The 21,167-nt window shown below is 43.5% G+C and overlaps 1 protein-coding gene across 2 annotated transcripts in view; it reads right to left on the reverse strand.

Moving 5' to 3' along the window:
• Positions 1-21,167, reverse strand: part of SFMBT1 (Scm like with four mbt domains 1) — a 482,765-nt gene that overhangs the window by 56,781 nt on the left and 404,817 nt on the right. For both annotated transcript variants that reach the window (XM_085624542.1, XM_085624541.1), the window contains 4 exons: positions 17,086-17,222; positions 14,158-14,267; positions 7,565-7,740; positions 1,705-1,883 (listed from right to left, as the gene is read on the reverse strand). In XM_085624542.1, the coding sequence (XP_085480668.1) occupies positions 1,705-1,883; positions 7,565-7,740; positions 14,158-14,267; positions 17,086-17,222 (602 nt within the window). The remainder of the gene's footprint in view (positions 1-1,704; positions 1,884-7,564; positions 7,741-14,157; positions 14,268-17,085; positions 17,223-21,167) is intronic.

Consider the following 21,167-nt stretch of genomic DNA (forward strand, 5'->3'; position numbering starts at 1 on the left):
TCAGCCCTGGTGTGGCTCTCCTCCTTCCTGAGGGACCGTACCCAGGCGGTCCGGCTGGGTGACTTCACAACCACCCCACTCCCCGTCACTTGTGGTGTTCCCCAGGGTTCCTCTTTGTCTCCCTTACTTTTCAATCTCTATATATCTTCCCTCATTTTCGCCCTCCAGCAGCTGGAGGTTACCGTGTACAATTACGCGGATGACCTCCAGCTCATCTTTGACTTATCCTCCTCTCCCGCCTCTGTTTCTAGCTTCCAGTCCACCATGACATTCATCAGGGACTGGATGAACCACAACCATCTCAAGTTGAACCCGGATAAAACCGAGTTGGTTCTCACCGGGGGTTCTTCCAGTCCCTGGAACTCTATTTTCTGGCCCTCCTCTCTTGGTCCCGCCCCCACTCCCTCTACCACGGTCAAAACATTGGGGGTCAAAATGAACAATCAGCTCACCCTCCAATCTCAAATCAGCTCTGTAGTCTCCTCCTGCTTCCTCACCCTCCGAACTATCCGCACTGTCTCTCGCTTCTTTTCCCCCCAGGCACTCAAAATGATCATGGCCGCTTTGGTAATATCTCGGCTGGACTACGCCAATGCCCTTTACAACGGCATACCAGCATACAGCCTGAGGAGGCTTCAGATGGTCCAAAACCAGGCTGCTCGGTTGGTTTTTGGTCTCCCACGCTATCACCACTCCACACCCCTTCTCAGGGAGCTCCACTGGCTCCCTGTCAAGGAACGCTCCCTTTTTAAAACCGCATGCACGGTTTTCCAGGCCCGCCAAGGCACTGCCCCCGCCTTTATTTCTTCTTTAATAAAAGAATATGTTCCCACCAGAGAACTTCGCTCTTCTTCCAAGTCCCTCCTTCAAATCCCACGCTTCAGACGTAAAAAGTGGGGAGGGACCAACTTCTCTACCTTGGCCCCCACTCTCTGGAATTCCCTCCCTGACCATCTCCGAGCGGCTACCCATTATGTGCCCTTCCGCAAGGAACTAAAAACGTTCCTGTTTAAACAGGCCTTTCCGGTTTAACCTCCCCCCCTGCTCTCCCATAGGCTCCTTTTTTGCCTCTGCTGCCAATACCCTCCACTAGCGCCAAGAAACCGTTCGGTGTACGCTGCGCTCTATAAATGTTTGAAATTAGAAATTAGAAATTAGTCTATTCTCTGGGCCTCTGCCTCTAGATTTTAGTATTATTATAGCTTGTTTGTCTCAGACCAAGGTGTCCTGTAAGGTGAGTTGGTCTGTGTTATCTGCTGTTGACATTAGATGTCACTCGTTCGTCAACAGAATAAATTCGAAGTTATTGCATCTGTTTCTGTTGGGCCGTCTACCATCTTTTCATCCATGTTATCCTTCAGGTGGAAGTCCTAGGGACATACTCATATGTAATAAATGGAAGCAGGAAGACAAGAGGGCAGGATAAGCATACATTCCATTTGGTACTGCCCATTAATCTCTGTTAAGCTCTCTTCCTTGTTGAGAACAAAAATAAGTTGTACATAGGTAAGTTATTCAAACTATACTACACCAAGTACACATACAAGTCAGGAGTGTAGCTAGTCATAGTTGCATTGTATGCACCCTGATTGCCTACTCTTCAGAAGATGAATCAACGTTATACTGAAAAACACGATTAGATGCAATTTATGTGGTATTGAATGAAACTCTTTTGTGCATGAATGTCATAAAAGACCAAAATACCTGAAGAGATCCTGCTGGTGTGGTATCCACAGAAGCAGAAGAACGCTTCTTTTTGTGTACAAAGAAGTGCTTGCGCCTTTTCCTTTTTTTGCCAGGTTTCTTTATGCCTATGTCAAAGTGGCTGTGTGCACCGGGAGGCCTTCCTAGTCTCTTACATTTTTTCTTCCCATAATAGTGCGCTGTAGAAAAAAAAAGGAGTAATTTTGAGCACGACAGTAGTATACAGTTAACATCATGATGTAAGGGAAAGGAAGTTTTAAATCAGATAAAATAACCATAGTCTTAGAAATCTATCCTGCAAAGGGGTACATAAATACTGGACTGGCAAGCACTGCTGAAGAGCCAAATAAAAAATAGCAAGCTTATATACCTTTCTAAAATAATATTTTCACCACACTAGACCTTAGTTAGGAAATCAGTATTACCATATCTGATCTACTATCTGTGATAAAGCTTTTTTCTTACAACTTGTCTTGATTTATCTCCTTTTGACGTAACCATATTTATAGTTACTGTACATTTAAGGAGTTAAAGACGTATGTGTTTTGGTAATACACATTTGATATTGATATGTTTTAAGAATCATTGTTACATGCTTTACATTTAAATGGTTGACTTTAAAATCTGCAACACCTACTCAGGGGTTCTGAGACTATATAGGAACATAAATAATAATAGCAAATTAATAAGGTATATATACATAACAAAGGAAAATAGACAATTTTAATGCAATGTAAATGTAAAGGCTAACAATGAAGTTGGTATCCTTAGGTCGATTGATGGGACAAGTGCAAGTACAGCAAGAAGAATCTAGTATGCGTGACAGGTGGCATCAATCGAAGCAATGAAATAAGCTGACAAAAAGAGACTGCATTAGGAGTTAAAAAGACAAAGTACTATCCTGGAATCCTGCATACTGCTTAGTCTTTAAAAATTAAAAACAGATTCTGAAAAAATACAACTTTTACACTGAACTTAAATGTTCGATTTTGTACACTTTGTGAATCAAAAAAAATCTCATATTTTGCATGTTTGTTGAGTTAATACTGGTTTCTTTATTTTAGTATAGTGTAGAAATTGTTTAGGTCACAGTCCCCAGCTTCCATTAGCAATTCAAAGTGAGTCCAGAGAAATGAAAAGGTTAAGAAACACTTTTATAAAGCATAGTAATCTTTAATAGTGCAAGGACTTACTGAGCCAAAGATGAAAAAAAAAAATGTAAAACAATCCAACAGCCTTGCTTGTAAAGGGTCAGTCTGGCAGACGCCACACCAGGCCACAAATGTGTTCCAGAGCCCACCACAAACAGGGTTCATGGAAGGACGTCTGGTGGCAAGAATGACTGCACAACTTCAGGTGGAAGATCAAACACTCATTCTCTATGCATGGAGGTGCAGATTCGGCTGGAGGACCCTGCTTTGCTACTGCAATAGAATTTTCTTCTAAAGTGGTAGCCTGCTCTCAGGACAGATGCTCAATACTAAGAAGTTCGGAGTAACAAACTCTCCTGGCCCAATCTGGAGCTACTAGAGTAGATTTGGCCGGGTTGTTTCGGATCCTTTTCAGAACTTGGGACACGGAAGGCAGAAGCGGGAAGGCACACAAAAGTCTGTGTTCCATTCCAGTGGGGATGCAAGTGTTTGATTGTAAATTCCACTGCACAAGACTCCTAACAATGCACATTCTCAACTGTGACAAAAAGACCCATTTAGGGTTCTCCCCATTGCCGGCCGATACCATACAGCAGCTGGTTATGCAGATGCCACTCGTGGACTATCTGACGCCACCTGCTAAGCTCATCTTCTGTGGCATTCAAGGGCCCTGCAGGTGGTTCATGATCAGGGAAATGCCCTGACGCTTCAACCAACTACAGAGGCACAGAGCTGCCAGGCATAGGACTGAGGACCCCACTCCGCCCTGCTTGCTGCAATACCACATGGTGATATTGTTGTCCCGAGAACCTGCACCAGCCTCCCCTTGATGGATGGCAGGAAGGGCTTCAGAGCTAGACGAATGGCCTACAACTACAACAGATTGATATGGAGCTGGACTGCCTTCGGAGACCAGAGTCCCAATCTTCACCTCCCCCAGATGACCTCCTCAACCTAGCAGCGACGTGCCCTTCAGTGCAGATCATGGGCATTCTCCTCCAAAATCTGGAAGGCATCTGCTAGATCTCATAGATGCTGGGCCCACTGGAACTTTACATTCAATTGTAGAGCCCGCATATGCCAGTTGGCATACAGGACACAGAGGATGCAGGAGGGTAAGAGTACAATAAGCTTCAGTGATCCAGGACAGAGGCTGAAACATCAGAATCATAGTGCAAATGTTCTGGACTCTTTGCGGTGGACGGAAAGCCCTCAATGGCACTGTGTCCGGAATAGCTTTGATGAATGGAAGCCTCTGCGAAGGAGTAAGGTTCGACTTTGGTTCATTTATATTGAATCCAATAAAATCAGGTGGTTTGCTGTCATCTGGAGGTGGTCTACGACTGACTGTGGTGATCTCACTTTCAACAACCAGTTATTGAAGTAAGAAAAACTGGTATCCCCAACCTCAAAAGGTGGGCAGCAGCCACCACTTTTATGAACATCCGCATAAGCAAACAGAAAATGCTCCTGGCCTACCTTAAACCACCGATGTCTGTGGGACTGCAGGATATATATATGAAAATAAATGTCCTGAAGATCCCAGGACACCATCGAGCCCTCCATGTCCATAGCAGGCAGTATCTGGGACAGCCTGAGAATTTCAAAATTGTCTCTCCTCAGGAAAGCATTCAGAACTTAAAAGCTCAAAAGAGGCTTGAAACCCCTGCACTTCTACAGCACAAGGCAACAACAACTCCCTCCTCTATCAGTCTGCAACCGTATATATAGCTCATTTGAAGAGTAACAATTGCTTCTCTTGTAACAGATTGGACAGGTGCTCCTCGGAAATTTGCTCTGATGTGGGGGATAGATTTGGTGGGGCAAAATGAAATAGTTGGGCCCAGACATACCAAACTATCTGTAGGACGCATATGTCATACATGATTGATCGCCATTCTGCAAGGAACTGCTGAATCCTGCCCCGCCACAGGATAGGCATGAGCAACTAAGGGTAAACTGAAGTGGGTCAGTGGCTGTTGCCGCAGGTAAAGAGGACAGAGGACTGATGCCCCTGCTGACCTGTGTGCTGCCTACCAGACCCACATCCACAGAAGGAGCGAGGTGTTTGCTGTACGGGTTGGAGAGACTGTCTTGCGTATAGGCCAGTGCCTTGGAGTAGCCTCTGAACTTTCTGAACTAATGTGGCAACTGCTTGGCAGGGGTCAACAGGCCCAGGGAGTGAGTTGTGCCTCTATTTTCTTTGGAGCACTCCAAGACACAATTAGAAATTTCACCGAAAAGGCGTGAGCCATCAAAAGGCGGAACAATGTGAGTGGTTGTACAGCTCAGGAAAATACTATGGAATGCATCCATGCGTGTCTGCGGCACACAACACTGGTGCTAACTGCCCTCATCTAGGCCAGCACAGGTCATGTCTTGTCTATCATGGACTGCTGAGCCGAAGGGCCCCTAATGTCTTTTGGAAATACCAGCAAGATTTTGCTGGCCATGTCCCAGAGGGCATGTGTGTAGTAACCAATAAGCCTACAGAATAAACTTATTGCAATGAAGACTGACAGAGGAGAACATACGTTGTCAAATGCCTATACAGAGTCGTCCTGGGGAATGAACTGCAATTTACCTTACTGGTTGGAGCCTAAACCACAAGGCTCTCCGGGGTAGGATGTTTAGTATGCAAATCAAGATCATTAGGAGCCGGTTTATGATGCCAAGCCACCTGCCCATTCTCTGGTGGGCAAGAACAGGACTTTGACATGAGCACATCAAGGTATCTGTGAGAGACTCAAAGAAAAGCAAGAGCCCAGACATAGCTGGCCCAGGCATGCATAATTTCCATAAGGAGGTTTGTTTTTCTCTCGACTGAAGGCAGCTGTAAATCTAAAACCTCAACTGCTGCGCTGGACCACTACTGTAAATGATGCACTCACTTCTGCTGGTGGCCCAAATGCCGAGTATAAACCTGCCTCAGGGGAGATCAGGCTCACTGGCCTTTTGTAAATCCATGTAAAATTTGCCATCTGTGTAGTTAGTTGGGAGAAAACCATTACCCTACCCACCACCATCATCATCATTATACCCATCATGGGGTGTGCCTTGTTCAGAATCAGAGCCAAAAAGATAATGGTGTCTCTGTTGGCATATCTGCCCTGCTAAAGGCATCAGGTCAGAGTTAGGTTGTGTCTGACATGGTTATCAGCAGCGGATCCACTTTTGGCACAGGTGGTGACTGTGTAAATGGCTACGTAGAAGGGCCCTACGCAAGTCTAAGAGATTGTATAGAAGCCTGCACCAAAGAAGGTAAAGAGCTGTAAATTGGTCCCACAAATTCAGACAGCGCTGAAGATGGATCAGCCGGTGGTAGCTTGGTTGAAGGTCCCTGAAGCTCCACGAGGCATGAAAGCATGCCAAAGGGAGCTGGGAGAGCACCAAAAATCAGCAACATGGCCTCCTTGAAGGCCTCAATCTGCTGTTGCAGAGCAGATGGTCTAGGGAAATCAAGGTACACCAAGATCAACTGGGGAATTGTCTCATTGACCCGGGACCTAGAGGGTGACCGAATCCCATTATGATGCCCTTGTGCCTTCTCTTTGAATACAAAGTGAAGGGATGGGATTGAGTTCTGCTTCACTTTTTTATGTTTGCAATTGGATTTTGTATTACCGGATTACTTTGACCACGCAGATGACTTCTCATGTTCGGTGACATAAATCATCGCTTTTTGTCTCGAATTGCCTGCATTTATGTCACAACTTTGAGCCATGGGCCTAGTATCAACCCCTGTTGTCTACAGTCATGGCATGGTTGAAAACCCTGTAATTTTAGGAGGAGACATTGTTCCCTAGCACACAGAGTTTTATTTAGAAGTCATTGAAAGCCAGACTAAATTGGAAGCGCTGTTCTGAATCTGTGTTGGAAGGGGCAGAAAAAAAAGGAACTGACATAAGAATGCAGTAGTAGCGCTTTTAGGCAAGCTCTGCTCCATAACGTCCTTCTGTGGCGGTATGGAGCCAGAGCGGAATCGCACACCACTGCCTAACAGCATGTGGAAACATTACTGGAAAAAAGTTTCTGGATCTAGTCTGGCACCTGGGAGTATTCTTGGGTGAGAAATCTGTGGTTATAAGTATCCATCAAATTCCCTGCATGCGATTGAATCTTCCAGCACCACCTGCGCGTTAAAAAACAGGATCTCATGTGCTTTCATATGATCTCTTTTACAGATCTGCAACACTCTATCAAAGGAGCTCAGAAAAAATAGATAATTTTGCTTAAGCTAAACTTCCAGTTTCGTATAGATTCTGTTGTCTACTAATATTTCTAGATCCAGTCACAAAATGGGGCCATGGGTTTAAGATGCCAGCACCATCACATATGATTAAACTTCAAAAATGGGCCTTCTACGGTGTAAAGCAACATTTTAAAGTGACCAGTTTCTCATTTGCTGTCCACAAATGTTTGTGGGAAATAGTTGGCGGACCATGACATAGAAATAAATAAAGTAATTAATTAAATAACCTTAGTGCAAAACTAAGACAATCTCAGGGAGCTTAGATGCTTATAGCACATTCAGCTTCAATTATAGACCCTCTCCCTTGGACATGTAAAACAAAGCGGGAGGTAATTTATCTACCTAAGAAAGGAAAAGCTATGGGCCAAAATTTGTACAGATGCAGTCCATTTATTACCCTGCTAACTCTCATCAGAAGAGACTATTGTGTTTCACATGCAATAAAGGGTTTACTCACTGTATTTGGTCTTTGTAAGCACAGAGCAATTTTCTGAACACTTATCAAGCACCATCAATGGGCCAAAGAGATTGGGGCAGCACTCCAGTTTAATGCAAGTCGTCCTGCAGAACTCATTCACTCGGTCAGCAGTCCTCACAACCTCCACTGTAGCGCGGTAACTTTTCCCTTTATACCTGCCACGAAAATAACAGGAACATTATCGATAAAACAGAAAGGTAGATACATTTTGTTAAGCCATTTTACATTTAAAACCTATGGGGGGTGTCCAGTGTTCGGGGATGCGAAATAGCAACAGTACCTCAGATGCTGAGTTTATGATGGGTTACATAAAGAAAAATATTTGCACTAGACTAAAGCTGAGTAACATTCTTGATTAAGAAGAATATTTAAAGGGTGCAAAATAAAAGAATACGCAGCTGTAGTGCAAGGATGCACTACAGCGTTGGGCTATTTCCCTAAAGATGTGCAACAGTGTCAAAAAAATAATTGTTTTTGAAAAAGGTGTGATTAAGCAACTGTTACTGATTGTTACATCATCCACTGGCATGCACATGCGTCAGAAGGCATGTATGTACCAGCAGAATGACGCAGCAACCATTTGCTTTAATTTTTTATTTACCTGGCAGAGGTATAAAAACTGCCACGCTCCAGCTCAGTTCAAGAAGTCTCAGAGCATCTTCACTTAGATCAAGGCTTGAACCCAAAACATCAAGATCATATCCTGAATGTTATGAACTCACTGCAGTGGTGGAAAATGCATGAAAAACACTGTGTCTAGGACACCCCCAATGAAGGGAATCTTCTGTGTGTGGGCAAGGTGAGATTTCAGCTTATTGATAAGAAACCCCAAAGACGTCAGGAGTTCAGCCATCTTCAAGATGTGGGCTACGGCTGAGTGCAGCTAGCCCACCTTAAGCAGCCAGTCATCAAGGTATGGGAGCACTTGTATTCCACATCTCCGAATGTGGGCGAGTACCTCCATCACTTTTATCAACACCCAAATTGCAGATATAATAATGAAGATGTGCACGGCAAATTGGAAGTGTTCTGACCCCATCGTGAAATGTGGATAATGCCAGTGGGACTGCAAGATTTGCATGAACATTAGGAGTTTGTCTTTTCTCAGAAAGGTTTTTAGTGGGAAGACATCCAGTATAAGCCTGAGGCCTACATTTGTCTACTGTACAAGTGGAGCATGAATAGAACCACTCTCCTCTCTCTAAACACGGCATCCACTTAATGGCATCCTTGGCAGCAGAAGGCTGACTTCTTGCAGCAAGGTTGCAGAGTAGTTCAATCAGAGTTGCTCCGAGGTGGATTGGGGAGTGATGGGAGCTGGGGGAATGTGACAGGGAGGATATGAAAGGCAGGGTGTAGCCTCTTTTAATGATTTGCAAGACCCATCTGTCTGACAAGATGGATCTCCAGCCAAGGAGGAATTGCCACACCTTGCCCCCTACCAGTTAAGTATAAACCTATAGGGCGAACTTAAAGCAGCTTGGCCACTACTGCAGGAGAGGAGGCAGAGTCAGAGGAGATCAGTCCCTGCTGGTGGAATCATCTCTGGATGCCACCATGAACTCTGCCATGAAGCGATTGGGTTGCTGTGCTGCTTAGGTTGAAAGGGCCAATGCTGTCCCCTGGATTAATCCCTAAGCCTTCTGTACTGTTAGTGGAACTGCTTCGCATGAGATAAGAGTCTAACGGATCTTGCTGTGGTTCAACTGTACTTAAATTGTGCGAGCACAACATCAGCCTTATCTCCAAACAATTTGGATTTGGAGCGATCAAGGGGCATATCCATCAAGGACACATCTCCTGAAAATGTGGTTATCTCATCCAAGTATATACACTACAACTGGTGCCAACACCTTTCACCAACACAGTCTATGCTTTCTAACAAGCAGCATGCAAGACATACTTCATGATGTCCTGGCTATCGTGTATCATTTAAGCCAGAGATGTGCTGAAGTCTTCTAGGATAGCTGGAAAGATCTCACTGGCCATCTTCTATATAGAATGATTGTCTATACCAAGAAGGCTAAAGAAGCCAAAATAACATTCCCTTTTTTAAACCCATCAATATATTTTAACTCTCTATATGGTTGGAATGGCATTACGAGTGACACGACTAAAGAAAGAGCCACTTTCTTCCATTGGTAGCTGAGGTGGTGCATCCATTTCAGTCTCTGGAGCTGTATATAGTCCTCTGGTATTTTGTAAATCCATGTGTAATCCATCATTTATATAATGAGCGAAAAGTAGATTTTATACCTCCTCAGAACAATTTGTAAACCCTGGAATACATCATAGTCACATCCAAATAAGGCCTTTAGCCTCTTATAGTATTGGCATTGGGGCAGAGACTGAGAAATAGAATCTGGATGCAGACCAACTGGTTGCACTTTTGTACCTTGTTGCGCGGCATAGGGTTGGAGCAGGTCAACAATGACTTGTGGTCAGAGATCGACATCAGTCAGGTCCAGTGCCAGCATGGAAGGACATGACATGAACTCTGGTGCTGCGGCATAAGTATGAATCAGTTTTGGTATAGAACCAGTAACTGGTCCCTTGGGGTAAGATGATATCATGGGAGGTCCCACAAGTGCTGCTCTGTATCCCAAAAGCAGGGGTTGGCAATAGCCCAAGGAATTCGGGCCCACCAGTTCGGAGTCAGAAGGTGCTTGCAGAGTATGGGCTTTTGCCTGACATCCCTGGTTACTCTTGCCGGGCTATAAGTGGTGGAAAGGGGTCAAGTTCCACTCAATTTTGTTGTAATTATAGAACATCTTCTTGAACATACTGAAAGAATTCAAGTAGGAAAGGGACTTTGCACTTGACTGGCTTCTTGAACGAGATTGAAAGCGGCCTTGCAACATGGAGCTGGTTTTATATTTTAGCTGCTACCTCTTCTTATGTTCGGCAAAGTAGAGTTTTGCATCCTGCTGCCGATTTGCCTTCGTGTGCAAGGGAGGAGCCTTAAGGTACAACTTTCAGCCATTAATGGCACCTAAGCACCAAGGACACATGCTATGCAACAAAACCTGAATGAACCCTATCATTTTCATGGAAGACATTGTCCCTGGCACCCGGCTTCAGGTGAATGTTTAAGTCGCTGGAAAACCGTCAAGGTTTAGCCCAAGGTCTGGATCCGTGGAAAAGGGCATGGAAAGAATGGATCGGACGTAAGCACACAGGGTAGTGCTTATATATAGCTCTGCTCCATCACTTGTGGGGTGGTACAGAGTTACAGCGAAACCACACTACGACAACAGTGGGTGCATGTGAGCATTGCTATATTTTCCAGTCTGGCACCTAGATCTATTCTACAAGCGAGGAATCTGCAGTTAAAACCATTCATCATAATTAAATATTTCCCTGGGTCTTAATGCAGGCATAGAGGTTTATGCATCACACACTTTGTTGGGGGAATGTGTAACTGGTGGTCACACTACATTTACAATTCTCTATCCAAGTGCACTACAACACGTTTCATGTGCTTGCCCATGAGCTAGGGCAAAGACAGAGAGACAATCTTGAAAGGACTAACAACAAATATTATTTCCCATTCTGTGCTGTGTAAAGTACACCTCCGCCACTTGTCATCAAATCAACCGGGAATGCACACATATAAAGTATTTACCATTGTAGAAAAGTGCCTGCATGGTAGCCCCCTTACTTTTTGCCAGATACCTGATACACTTGGAATAAGTGTGCCCTGGGCGCCTGTCAATCAGGTTCCCAAGGCCTGTGTTCTTTACCTAACTTGTACCATTGTTTCCAAAATTGGCACAACTCTGGCCTACCTGTAAGTCCATTGTAAAGGGTACCTATGGTGCCAAGGGCATAGGAGAAAGGGAAAGGCCTCCAAGGGCTGCAGCATTTATTATGCCAGCCTCAGGGACCTTCCACCCAAAACATGCACCACTGCCATTGCAGCCTGGGTGTTGTGGTCCAGCTACCTGTGTGCCATGCCTGCCCAGAACTGCGTGATCCCTAGGTAAGTCAACTTAGAGCAGGATGCCCTATACCTCATGCGAGGACCTATCTGCATTAGCAGCCAAGGCCCTATTATATCTAAGGCCATTATTAGATATTATAAGTGCCCAGTAAAGCCATCCTGGGAATATGGTCTAGAAACTGGTCATTAGAAGTTTCCTAGCACCATAATGGCTTTACTGAATCCTGAGATGTTTGGTATAAAACATCTCGGAATAATAAACCTGCACTAATTCCAGTGTCAGATTTATTATTCCATGCATGCAGGGGTCTCTTCTAGAGGGGACCCCTGAACCAAACCACAAACTGGGGCTTTCCTGACTGGTGAACCCCAGCCTGCAACCACAAGACAGGTTTCTGGCCCCTTTGGGCGGGAGCCTTCGCTCCCTGGGTCCAGAAACAAAGCCGTACTGGGCGGAGGTGTTCACACCTCTCCCAGGTCAGAAAAAGCCATCTGTGGCAGGAGAACCTTGCCGCCTTTGCAATGCGAACCCCAGTCTCTCCTTATATCAGGAGCAGTCCCCCTTGTTGTCTCACCCCCTTTTCAGGGGGAAGACAGGCAGGAAAAATCAGGACAGCCTAGAAGGTGTGCCCACCTCTGCCAAACCCAACCCTCAGGCGGGGTTGGCGAGGTAAAGCCCACTCTTCAGTCCCCGCCATTCAGGGTCAGGGATTGTGCCCACTCCCCCACGTGGGGTGAGCACTCCAAGGGTGTAGTCACCCTAAGGACAGTAAACCATTGGCTACTACCTCAAGACTCCTAAAACGCCCCTAAATACAGTATTTAAGGGGTAGCCCAGAACCCAGGATTTCAGTACTGACGACCTAAGAAGACTGTAACCCAAAAAAGTCACAGCAGTGAAGACTCCGGGCCAAACTGACTTGTCCCCAGCCCTACTGGCCTGCCTGCAGCTCTGAATCCCTCTGCAAAGAAAATAATAGCTCCAAAAAGGGCCAGCAATCTTCAGACTTGGTGAGGACCGATCCCCTTTTTCAACAAAGACTAAAGACTCCCGAGGACAGTGGCCCTGTCCACAAAAGAAGATCAAGACCCTACGAACCCAAGAAACCCTGCTCCGAGACTTACCTTTGCCTGCCGTCCATGACCTATGTCCAAGTGTCCATCAGTCCTGAAGGGTTTCCTCAGCAGTCCTGACCTCCAAACCACTGAGGGATCTCACCTCTAAGGTACAGTGTCGACACCTGCAGCCTATTCATGACGACCCCTTCGACTGCTACCTTCCCGGTAAGGAGAAACCCAATGTCCAAAGGCACCCCCTGTTGTCTCCGACCCCGAGTCCTGGTGACCAGATACCGAAGTGCCCTAATACAGAGGGACAACACTACTTGCCTGCCCTGCTGTTGGTTCCTCCCAGAAGACTTCCTGGACCGAAACTGCAACTGACATCCCCCATAGGATTGCATTGGGCTCCTGACACCATCTAAGCACCCTACACCCGGCTGCACCTGTGCTGCTGGTCATCTAGTCTAGGTGCGAACTTGGGACCCCTTTGCCCTCCCCTTAACCCTAGGAGCTTGTCTCCCAAAGCCAAGTGGCCTGTATGCAAGCAGCCACCAACCAAGGTGCCCCTAGCCATATTGGCTAACCTTGACAACCTGCACTCTGCACCCAGCCACCCTAATGGCGCTGGTGGTGCAGCTGGAGTGCTAACCTGAAACCTGGGGAACCTTGTTTCCATCCTCCAAAACTCAGTTACCAAAACCTTTTACTTACCTGCAAACTTAACACTGCTTTTTAATCCATAGAATTACATGGTGGGTTTTTCTCTGAAAAAGTGTTGAACCTGTTTTATACTGCAACAAAGTAACTTAGTGTCTTCAAATGATTTAACCTGCTTACTGATGTACTACAATGCCTAAACTGCTCGAAAAGTAACTAAAAAGTAACTAGAAAGTAATCTAAAGTAACTATAAGTATTCTAAAGTGTTTACAACACATTTTATATACTGCACAATAACTTGAATGCTTCTACAAAACCATTACACACCATTTTCAAAAGTATTATTTATTAAAAGTATCACTTACCTGCTACTAAGTAAATCCAGTAATAAAAATAAGTTACACATTTTTCTACAAACAATTGGTCGGGATTCAGTCTTTGAGTATGTGACATCATTTCTTGCCTGAGAGTGGAAAACAAATGCTTAACACTAGCCCCTTGTAAGCCGGACTGCACTACCACACAATCGAGAAAGGTATTATCTAATTTAGCCATTGTCATACCTCCGGGGATCCACTGGACTCTGTGCACACTATGCCTCACTTTGGTATAATATATGCAGAGCCAGCTTCCTACAACCATGAATAGAGTTTAGCTGAAAGTTTAAAAGGCAGACTGAACAGAGACATCCAACTTTTAACCTGTGGCTAATTTTCCCATCTATTGCGAATGACGCTCTGGATACCATGGATTGAATAACACTCTGTATAGCATGGATTGAATGACACTCTGTATAGCATGGACTTTAAAAGTGTTAGCACAAAAGCACTGAAAATGTATTCTGCTCCAAACATTGCACAACAAATGAAAGAATAATCCTTTGACAGGTGAAATCAATGGAACATTTACTTTGCTTTGAGGACCTCCCCATGTCCAAGCCAAGACTCTTCCTCGTCCAGCTGTAATTCTCGTAGGACACGGCTTGGTTTGTAGGCAGCGTTGATTAGCAAAGACAGGACCTGCATCGGCAGCGGGGGAGCAGAAGGTGGATGCAAAGCAGAAAGAGAGGGAGAAAATCACTCAATTATTTGTACAACAAATCTGTTTCTGAGAGCTGAAGCAGATTAGGGGCTTAATTCCATTCAGCATGATTAATTAAACGGGTGAAAACAGCATGGCATTAAATGCTCATTCACAGTGGGAAGTTACAGCACGACGTAGCCAAGAAAAGATCAAGCAAACAATAATAGGCATGCAAGTCAGAGCATTATAAGATTATGTTTGCATAAAATCCTCTTAGAGCCAATGTGAGTCATTAGAAAATGAAGGAATCAAAAAAGGAGCAATGAGACTGGATTTTATCAAGGTGGTAGTAGGTTAAAGTGACCCTAAAAGAAATGTACTGTGGAAATGTTGGTGAAAATACAAGTAGTCAGTTCACAGGCTTTTCACTGTTATGACAGGTAGAAATGAAAGCAAGAGAAGATATTACAGTGTTAGAAAGCTGGATGAAATTACAAAGGCATTAAAAGGTACATGAATCACTGAGGCAGGGTAAAAAAGGACAAAAATACTGTAGACCATCATAAAAAAACAGAACAAATCAAACCCTATATAGTGATGGAAAAAAATAAGATATAACATAACAGAGAATGTTGGTAAACATATATTGTGACGTTAATTACAAAAGTAAAAAAGAAAAAGTGTCCATGGCCACACTGCAATTTGCCACACAGTTTCCGCTCTGACTTGCAACTCTTATAACACGTGCATCACCAGGTTCAAAACAGTATCCCTTGGACATTCTTGCCGCAAGTCATCACCTTTCACAACTCTGTGGACTACAATTAAAAATCTTTTGATTTCATACGAGAATCACACACAAAGACACTTCACACTCCGCGTCACCTGCTTCCTCATCACAAAATGATACCACTGGCAAACATCACAAGAAATCCATTTACACATTTATCTGACCAGTGACATTATCCAACAGCTATCTGTGCAACTGTGCAGCTAATACCGTTACAGTTTAGGTGTGAGATTTTAACCACTGCATTAGAGAACATAGTTAGCAGTGGTTTATCATATATCCTTATTATAAATGTTGTACCAACAAAATATAGGTAGGTTGGTCAGCTACAGAAAGCTCAAGACAGGCTCGAGCCAGACGCTTGATCTGGCTCAGCTTGTGCTCTTTTTGGGCCCAAAACACGCCAAGCTTGCATGTGGCTTCTGCCAGTCACCACACTCTCCTTTACACCGCTACTACCTCCAACCTTTGGTGTTACAACAAACACTTCATTCTTATATTTGACTTTCAGATATATCGCCAAAGGCTCCCCTCTTTTACTTGTGAGACAAATTCCCATCTAAACCACTACTACCTCCACGTTTTGGTCCTGCAACAAACTATTCACTATTATCTCTGCCTTTAATACACATCATACATTGCTGATATTGGCTAATGCGGTGAGTGACAATCAAATCTATAACGTCTGATGCATTTTCATGCATGTTTCACAAACCTTTGTAATACTAGTCTTCCTCAAAAGGTAGTACTTGACACTTATTCTTAAGCCAACTTCTCAAAATTTAACATAGCTTCTAACAACTTTACTTTACAGCATCTTGTGTCTATGGAAAGAATATCAGATGTATTTTCTTTATTGTGACTCCATAGCATTTCACCATTTGCTTCTATACATACCCGAGATCATTCATATGTTCAATTCCTTGATTAAACCCTCTGCACCCATGTTCTGCCTCACTAGAGTTACCATTTTTATTTTAGTATAAAGTCCCTCCCATCAATCACGTCTATGTATGTCTCCAACCTTCCCTCCCACCACTCCAACTGATTTGGTGGTTCCCCAATGATGTTTGAGAAAAGAATGGAGGTGTTTGGATTCACTTGACCTTATGACTGCCAGTAATGTCACCAAGAGAAGAGAAATCAATAATAGATAACAGACACTGGTGAAAGAGTCAAAACAATCACCTTCACAATGCACAGAATGAATGAGGAGTCTTCATCACTGCAAACAAGAAGAGTAACATACCTGCCCTTAACACTGAGCTGCTCATGAGCGTCCCTTTCCTCTTGGCCCACAGAACACAAGATGAAAGAGGTATTTTACTAATCCTCTGCAATGCGCTGCACACAACTCCTACGGACAGGTCTGCTGTTGTGCCCCAGGTATCCACCCTAAGTTCTCCAACCAACTTAGTGTACTCCCCATTTTGTATAAACGAGTCACCACTGCCCTGGCTACATTCCTCAAGGACGCCTGCCCAAAACTTAACCAAAACGACTCTCCTCTTTGAACCACAGTGCTTTTCATTCAATAGAGACTGTTGCAATAGGCATGCCAACCCCCATGACATCAATCCCAGAAACAGACTTCGGCACACCGAGCATATCTGCCAGCCAGTGCTGAGGCAAGAACAAGGTCACCATAGGTCCAGGTAGAATGTAAACATGTTGTTAATCACAAAGATAATCGTAAGTAATCTAATGACCAAGCCCTTTTTACTATACAGAGACAAACAAACTCCAGACAACTACAGTTTCATTTGAAAAGTTGGACTGCTGAACATCAATTTGACTGAAAAAAATGAGGCCCGAATCTGGCCAACCACTCAATAGAAAAATCTATGTTATAAATGTACTACACACAGCTAGTATCCTTTTCTGTGAAACAGGTGGGGAAAAACAAAGGCGTAGCACTGTCAATGAGCAAGCAGGAAAGTGCAAAAACACTTTAGGGCTCACCAACGGATGACACATTTGCACTGCGCATGCCTCAATATGGGATGCTATGATGTGTGACTTACCTCTTTCAGAACAAGCACACAGTTTCCCGGCCCCACAGACCTAGGCAGCTCTGCAATTCTTCCCTTGTTTAGATAAGGTCCAGAGAAGCAGCGATGATTAAAGTAGATCTTTGGACAGCAGTACTTCCTGTTAATAGCTACACAATAAAAAAGAACAAATAATTAAAATACTTTGAAAGTTTTATTTCCTTTTCCTTAAAGATAACATTTTAAATGAAGACGTTACTTGGATTTTGGCATAATTTGATAAGTGATGCAAAATACTGAAGCATTTGGAGAAGGTGTCTTTTTCTACCAGGAGCATGAATATACTGTAATTAAGTCCATTTCTTGTAAGCAATATGTGAGCTAATTTTCACATTGTCTACATGCCTGTAACTATGTGGCAAAATATAATAATTGTAATCTATCACATATACAAGAAACTTTGTAGCTCATCTAACCATGTTGATTACTCAGTATCAAATTGCACTCACAAAGCCAACAATCGACCTTTGAAAAATGGACTAGATACTTATGTCTTTGGACCAGTAGCTGTCTATTTTCATATCACAGCTTACAGCTGTCTCGCTAAACCCCACAGTTCTACATTTTTGGATAAACCTTTTCTCACACAGCTATCTTTGCAAACTCATTTGCTTTCCTAGTGTTAAGTACCTGCACGAGAAACCAACAGCCATCCTGCTTCTCTATATACTTGTGGATGTAGCCTCACTGCTTGTCCTAGTAGCTCAACTTCACACAAAACAAACAGCTGAAGACAAGTAATTTTCTGCTACGGGAGTCCATATTTTTATTCCAATATTTAGCCATTCCTCCCTTTTCAGACCTTGCAATTATCACTTTAGCCTGACAAAAAAAATTAGAATACTGAGTCAGCATTCGTTTTTAGGTCTCGCCTAGCTATTGCGATTACGCAATCGCTACGCGAGACTCTAGTAAGAGGGGCATTTCAAAGTGCTCCCAAAAGTGGATTGCATGGCGAGCACGCGCACAATCACGTGCATCGTGCCGCCATGCAATCCGTTTGGGGAAGCACTTCAGCCCACTGGCGCGTGCACGTGTAGCCACAGCCTCGGCATCATACTTCAAAGGGTCCGCTCCCCTGCCTGGAATGCGCTCCCTCGCCCCGGCCACAGCATACCAAGAGATTGTTTCCTCATGGCGCCTCTCACAACTGTCCCTCCCCCACCACAGGGCTAGTCTCACGGATGCATTGCCATCCATCGATTTCACTTTCATGCCTGTGTTCTCTTTGCCTTTCAGCACACAGCCCGCCCTCCCCCCTCCGTGTTTTCTTGCAGCTTTGCCCAGATCTGAGTCTCAAACAACCAAAATAATAAGTTTGCCCTGCACGCTTTCTGCGCTTACAAAGTTAACATATGCCGCGCTCATTCCCTTTTCATCCTTCTAAGGTCGATAACATTAGCTCCATTAATTCTGTGTCTAAGGATTTAAATAACCATATGTTTTCTTGCAACATTAGGCACTTCACACACACAGCCCCACTGCTCACACACACAGGCATCAAGGCAGCAACAGAATGCTCTGAGCCCCACCAGTGTTTGCCACACACACATGCCTCTCGCATCTCGTGTTTTCTTCCAGCTTTGGCCCGTGTTCTCTTTGCCTTTCAGCACTCAGCTTCCCCATAACCAACATTTAACTAACATCCTGCCACACTCATTCCATTTTCATCCTCGCTTTCACTTTCTTGCCCGTGTTCTCTTTGCCTTTCAGCACACAGCTTCTCCGTAGCCACCATTTAACGACCATCCTGCCACACTCATTCCATTTTCATCCTCGCTTTCACTTTCATGCCCGTGTTCTCTTTGCCTTTCATCACACAGCTTCTCCGTAGCCACCATTTAACGACCATCCTGCCTTAAACACCATTTAACTACCATCCTTTTAGTTAAAATAAAAGAATTGCCTCTAAGGGTTTGAGGAACCATAGAAATACAAGGCAAGGCAACATACACTCCGAATGCCACTCAGAGCCACATAATTACATGCCACATAACTACAATGCACTCAATACAACAGACACTCCAAAACCCAATCAGTGCCACATAGTTACACACCACATAATTACACAGCGCTCAATGCCACATACACTTCAAATACCACTCAGTGCCACATAATTACACACCACATAATTACACTACACTCAATGCCACATGCACTCCAAATAACACTCAGTGCCAATTAATTACAATGCAAGATACACTCAAAATAACACTCAATGCCACATAATTACACGCCACTAAAATCAACATACACTCCACACAAAACCACTCAGTGCCACATAATTATATTCTACATAATTACACTATCTATCTATCGCCCTCACTCTCTATCTATCTATCTATCTATCTATCTATCGGACTATTGCACTCTATTGCATCACCACAGCATCACTTAGCACCACCACAGCATCACTCAAGGGCACCACTACATCACTATGCGCTACCACAGCATCAATTAATGCCACAGCATCACTCGACACCACCACAACATCACTCACCGACACCACAGTATCAATCTGTACAACCATTCAACAACAACTGGCTCTAATATGTTCTCTCAATATTTAGGCTTTATTACAAATGGCACAAAAAAAATGATATTTAACTTCTGTTCTTGGATTTTAGGCGCAATTAAATACACTAAACATAATCTTCACAAGAGTTATTAACAAAAGTTTAAACGATTGCCATTATAATTTACATTAACTTTTATTTAAGTATTAATTATTTGCAAAAATTAAAAGCCATTGTTATTTGTAATATCAATACATCTAAGTCACGTAAATACAACACATATTGCATTACAAATGCTATAGGTGTCACATTTGCAGCAGTTAAAACTACTGACATTGTACATGAGAAAGCTAGTAATTTCAATATTTTCAATACCAACACATAAATAAAAAATTAGTCAATTTACAATACAAAAAGCTCAAACTTTTCTAATGCGAGACCTATTGCATTGCAAATGCTTGTTCTTAATTAAGTCTCATGCTTCATAGGCGAAAAATTGCCATGGCAGCCGTAACCATATCAGCTTATGCCTCAAACATCTGCTTGCTAAGCCATAAATTTTACTTTTTTACTATTTTACTGCAGATTTTCCACCACACAAAAAACAAGAAATAGTGTATTTACTTGGTCATGATTATAACCATTCATCTAAAAGAACGGCTTTCAGTAGTAGATTATATTTTGGATCTCATACCATCACCTGGCACTACATCTTTATACCCATGTACCTATGCATGTACATACTGATATTGGTAAGATTAATATCCATACAATGTGCAAAACTCCATTTCAATATAATGTTTATACATATAATGAAATGACTAGCAACAATTCCAATCCTGTCGATGTATAATGACCTTCCGAACATGTGAAAAGTAGTTGAAACATGTTAATAAGCTACAGAACTCCTTTAGAGTTTGACAGAGTGGGTGAAAAACTCTAATTGTCATTAACACGCCCGGCCAGAGGCACAGCTCCTCAGCCCAATTCAGATATGCAGATGTTCCCACTGGATCGGCTCGAACTGGCTTCCCAGTAGAAACCCTTACCTGGTGGCCTGTCCACCAATGGGCCACTAGGCCATAGTGTTGATCGCCTCACTCTACATACGGTCGGGTGACAGTCTATACCCTGCCTGGAACTGCCAAGTGGAAATGGAAAAAAGAAACCAACAATGACCAAATATGCAGGGAGAAAACTCCATGCAAGTCAGGGCCACTGTTTTTTAAATAAATAAATGAATCCTGCTTTGAGTGGGACCAAAATACCTTGGCACCCACTCAGTAAGTAATTCTGACTACAGAGCATCCGCCACACTAGCGGCGACTCTGACCGCAGTGAGATCTGTGCCAGGCATCCTACAGTAAGGCATTTACCTGTGGAGGAGAGGGCATATAGTCTCAGATGATGAGAATGCACTCACCCAATTTTTAATTACCATTTATATTACTGAAAAAAAAAGTAGGATATATTACGGATAGTGAGTGAAAGAAATGTCAAAAACATCAGAACTAAAATTTGCACAAAACAATAATTTTA

Source organism: Triturus cristatus, chromosome 9 (assembly GCF_964204655.1).
Source record: "Triturus cristatus chromosome 9, aTriCri1.1, whole genome shotgun sequence".
NCBI lineage: Eukaryota > Metazoa > Chordata > Amphibia > Caudata > Salamandridae > Triturus > Triturus cristatus.